Genomic DNA, 4,306 nt, shown 5'->3' on the forward strand with positions numbered 1-4,306 from the left:
AAAGAATGCCACCCTCCGCCTCGTTTGCCTCTCGGCTCGCGCTTGCTTGGAAATAAGGGGCGCTAAATTGCAGAGAGGCTGGTTCCCCAGCGCAAAGGACGTCATGCCCACCTCTCCCGCGCTTCTGCTTCGTGCGTGCCTTTGCTCACACGGCCGCCGCGGCTGCACCCTTTTTCTCTCTCTCTGCTTTCGCTCCCGGTTTCCTCGCTCTCCCGCCCATCCCGTTACTCTGACGCGCTGCCTTCCAACCCCCGCCGCCGCCCCGCGGGCTGTTTACTGGAGCACGAGCTGCCGAGCAATGAGCTCAGTTCCCCTTTCGCGTGCGGCTCCGGTGGGCGGAGGCGCTCCGCTCGGCAGCCAATGAGGGCGCCCTTCCGCCAGCACCGCGGGCACCGCCAGAATAAAAGGCGCCGGGAAACGCACGCTGCAGCCCAGATAATTCACAATTGGCACCATCGCGGTCGGAGGCTCTCGCTCTCGCTCTCCCTTGGCCGGTACGGTACCTGCTCCTTTTGCTTCTCGGGGAGGGCTCGAAGCCGGCTTTGCCTTCTGTGGGGGACAAGCGTGAATCATCCTCGCTTAGCGGAGCTTAGTCAGGGCGGGGAGGTCGGAGAAGCCGCCGGAAAGACAAGCTTTTCTTCCCCCCCTTCTTGTGTCTTCTCTCGCTCTGAAATCTGGAAGTGAAGCTTGGGAGGGAGGCGGAAGCGCGCTCTCCTCGCGTTGGGAGAAGACCTCGATCCACGCCCCAGGCAGGCAGATAGAGAAGGAGGCCTTTGCTGTGAGCCCCGAGCCATCTCGGACGGTCCGAGCCCGGGTATCCACCCCCTCCTCTCAGCGCGCGGCTGATGTGCACGAAGATGGAGCAGCTTTTCTACCCTGACTCCTTTTTCTCCGGCTACAGCCAGGACTACAAGGCGCTGAAGTCGGGCATGGCTTTGAACCTGTCGGCCGAGCCGTTCCGCGGCCTGAAGTCCCAACTTCCCCATCACCTCCGCGGCCAAGAAGACAGCCCCGCCGGCTACTTCCCGGGCTCGCTTCAGCAACAGTCGGCTGAAGCGGCGAGCTCTTCGCTTAAGCTCGCTGCCCCGGAGTTGGAGCGCCTCATCGTTCAGAACAGCAACGGCGTGATCACCACCACTCCCACGCCGCCGGGACAATACTACTATCCGCGGGGAGCCACCGAAGAGCAGGAAGGCTTCGCCGACGGTTTCGTCAAGGCGCTGGACGATCTCCATAAGATGAACCACATGCCACCCCCTAACGTCTCGATCGGGGCCGCGGTAGCAGCTTCGTCGGCCAGCAGCGGCTACGGCGCCTCCCTCCCTCAGGAGCCGCCTCCAATCTACACAAACCTGACCAGCTATAACCCGACCGGCGCCCTGAGTACCACCTCCAGCTTCCCCAGTGCCAACCTGAGCTACATGCCGCAGCCTCACGGCCTCTCTTTGCCCCACCCCGCGCGGGGTTTCAAAGAGGAGCCCCAGACGGTGCCGGATGTGCAAAGCCCGCCCGTGTCTCCCATTAACATGGAAGACCAGGAGCGCATCAAGGTGGAAAGGAAACGGCTTCGCAACCGCCTGGCCGCCACCAAATGCAGGAAGAGGAAGCTGGAGCGCATCGCTCGGCTGGAGGACAAGGTGAAGAGCCTAAAGAACGAGAACGCGGGACTCTCTAACACGGCGAGCGCGCTCCGAGACCAGGTAGCGCAGCTAAAGCAGAAAGTCATGAACCACGTGAACAACGGCTGCCAGCTCCTCTTGACAACCAAGATGCAGCAGTCTTTCTGAGGCGGTGAGGGACCGTGGCCGATCGCCGTCATCTCAAAAGACTTTTTTCCCCCCGCCGGGAGAAAGAGAAGTGGACTTGTCACGCAAAAGTTTACACAGAGCCGGACTGACGTTAGGCGTCTCACGTTCCCAAGTCCGTGTTTCCTAGTTACGTCTGTGACTCAGTCTGGTGGATCCAGAACTTCGATCTGTGCTGAGTGTGTACAAGTTTTTTTTATAGCTGTCCGTGAGCGTGATTTTCGTATGTGTGTGTATTTAAAAGAAACGCGTTTCTCTCTCGCTCTCGTGCGGCTGCATCGCTGGATGGTGCAGTGGGACTGGAGGTACTCGAGACGGAGTCCAGAAAACTGGCCTTTTGGTCTCCTTCGTGCCAGTAAGAAAAAGACATGGACTTATAATTTAATTTATAACTGAAAAGAAAAGGGACCAGGACAGAGTTTGTCAGGGAAGTGATGGAATCTCAGCCTCCTTCTTCCCCCCACAAGAGGCCATTGCGTGGACAAAAGGGCCAAGAAGGGGAAGCGGGTTTGTTTACTAGCGCTTTTAATACTTTCAAGTTCAACCCCCCCCCAAATGATTGTATTTGTCTTGTGTTTTGACTTTTTATGAATTATTTAAGTAAAGACGTTCGAACTACTTTATCTCTGTGCCTCTTTCATGTTTACCTGTTTTGTTTTTAAAGTATTTTGTGGATTTCTGTACAGGCATGGACACGACCTACTTAATCTCGGGAGAACGTAGATACATGGGGAGGTTTAATTTCTGGAACGCCCGATGGCACTACCTGGTCGTTAACCCTTCCGGTGGATGTTTGTTCTTCCTAATGGGCCTGTTAGTATAAACCTAATTAGACCGGCCGTCATGTGCTCGATAGAATTCACCGCGTTTCCTCTTGCTCGCTTTTCCTTTCCTCGCCCTCCCCGCATGATGTCGTCTTCTCTGATGATCCCCCCCTCTTCCCGCGCGTCATTTTCCCGAGGTTTTCGGAATCGCTTTCCTTTCCCCTCCCAGTTCTTCCTTTTGATGTCAAGCTCTCAGCTTTCATGCTGAAAAAGCTCCGGTGCTTCGAAAGCCTGTTGGAGTCGGGGACGGGGAAGGGAGGGGGCGCGCCTAAGGGCCCCAAGGGCTTGGCCTCCCACACGCCTAAGCTCCACTTCCTTGATCTCGCAAGTTCTGACTTCAGCTCCAGTGGGTGGAGCCTCCGGAGCCGAGCGGGAGGGGGGGGACTCGTGCTGACGCAGGGGAAGATGCCCATATTTGGGCAGTTTCTGCCTGGTGACGTTTCTGCCGGTCGGGCTCCATTCCGGGAACCCCCGCCCACGTTGCCAGGCAAAGGCCCCTGGACTATGTCAATTTCCAGCCAAACAAGGAAGGGGGCGATGTTTTTGGGGCTGGGAATGTCCCAAGACACCGCAAAGCCACGAACTTTCAGCGAGCCTGCCTGGGTGGAGCGCGCTTAGCCCGTGGGGGCAACACAAACGCCTGGTTCACACAGGCATTTGTCCTGCGGGGGGGAATGACACACTGTCGATGGGTCGTGGTTGTGGATTGTCGGCTTTTGTTAGTTTTCCCGTAATGCTGTCTCTTGCCGGTCACCTCAGCGTGGTCAGCCCCAGCGATTGCTCCGTAAATATCGCGGAGTTTGTGCTGGCGGGGAAAAGAGCAGGCCACGCTCCCCTCCCTTTCAGAAGAGCAGATAGGGCTTCTACAAAACAAAAATGATCGGATGTATCTAATCTCGAGTTTCCTTCAGAAATAAAGCGCTAAGGCAAGGCCTAAAACAGTCCTGTGAGGATAATCAGCTGGTTTTATCCCTAGTCCTGGAGCTCCAGTGAGGAACTAGTGCCCGAGGCTACTCTGGCTCCTAAGGATCCTAAACCAGGCCCTTTTCTACTCCGTGGCTAAGCAAGGCACCTCTTCCAGAAGACCTGTTCAGAAGAAGTTCTTAGGTTACCATTAGTGTTGTTTCGCTAATATGGTGAAGAATCTAAGAGAAGGGTTTTCTTGCTGGGTGTCAGTTTTGTAAACATCTTTGTTGAGGCTCTGTCTCTATTTGGGTGCTCTCTCCTAGGGAGTATTTGAGAGAGGGGGGAGCGGGAGGGAGAGGGAGGGAGGGAGGGGGAGAGAGTCATGGCTTGTTGAAAAACAAAAAAACTGACTGGGTTCACATACTGGGCTAGACGCATACTTGTAGTTGATTTCACACGACAAAGGAAACCAAGCAAACTGTTTGGTGGGTTAATGGGTGGGGAAACGAAATCTTTTCTGACTTGTTTCAGGAATTGTTAAGGCATGATCTGAATAATCACAATAGGCTGGACTCAAGCAACACGCTAAGACATAGTCAACCAAACTATATGAATTCATATGCTGTATGGTCCAGACCTCTATTTCACTAATAATAGTTGGGGAAAACTTTAGATGGCTCCGTATTTAGGGTCACCATAGCGCAATGGTTCAAGTAGCACTGGGGTAATCCAGATTTAAGTCCTCCTGTGGATATCACTGGTGATCTGGGG

General features: G+C 55.1%; 1 protein-coding gene across 1 annotated transcript; it reads left to right on the forward strand.

Moving 5' to 3' along the window:
- The first annotated feature begins 414 nt into the window (after positions 1-414).
- Positions 415-2,428, forward strand: JUNB (JunB proto-oncogene, AP-1 transcription factor subunit). The gene has a single exon (XM_081936536.1). It carries the CDS (start codon positions 846-848, stop codon positions 1,785-1,787), a length of 942 nt encoding a protein of 313 aa, XP_081792662.1. The 5' UTR covers positions 415-845; the 3' UTR covers positions 1,788-2,428.
- The last annotated feature ends 1,878 nt before the right edge of the window (positions 2,429-4,306 follow it).

This window comes from Natrix helvetica (genome assembly GCF_964273705.1).
Source record: "Natrix helvetica genome assembly, chromosome: 1".
Classification (NCBI taxonomy): domain Eukaryota; kingdom Metazoa; phylum Chordata; class Lepidosauria; order Squamata; family Natricidae; genus Natrix; species Natrix helvetica.

Coding starts and splice junctions, on each gene's coding strand:
- JUNB (XM_081936536.1), top strand. CDS start 846: ATGTGCACGAAGATGGAGCAGCTTTTCTACCCTGACTCCTTTTTCTCC.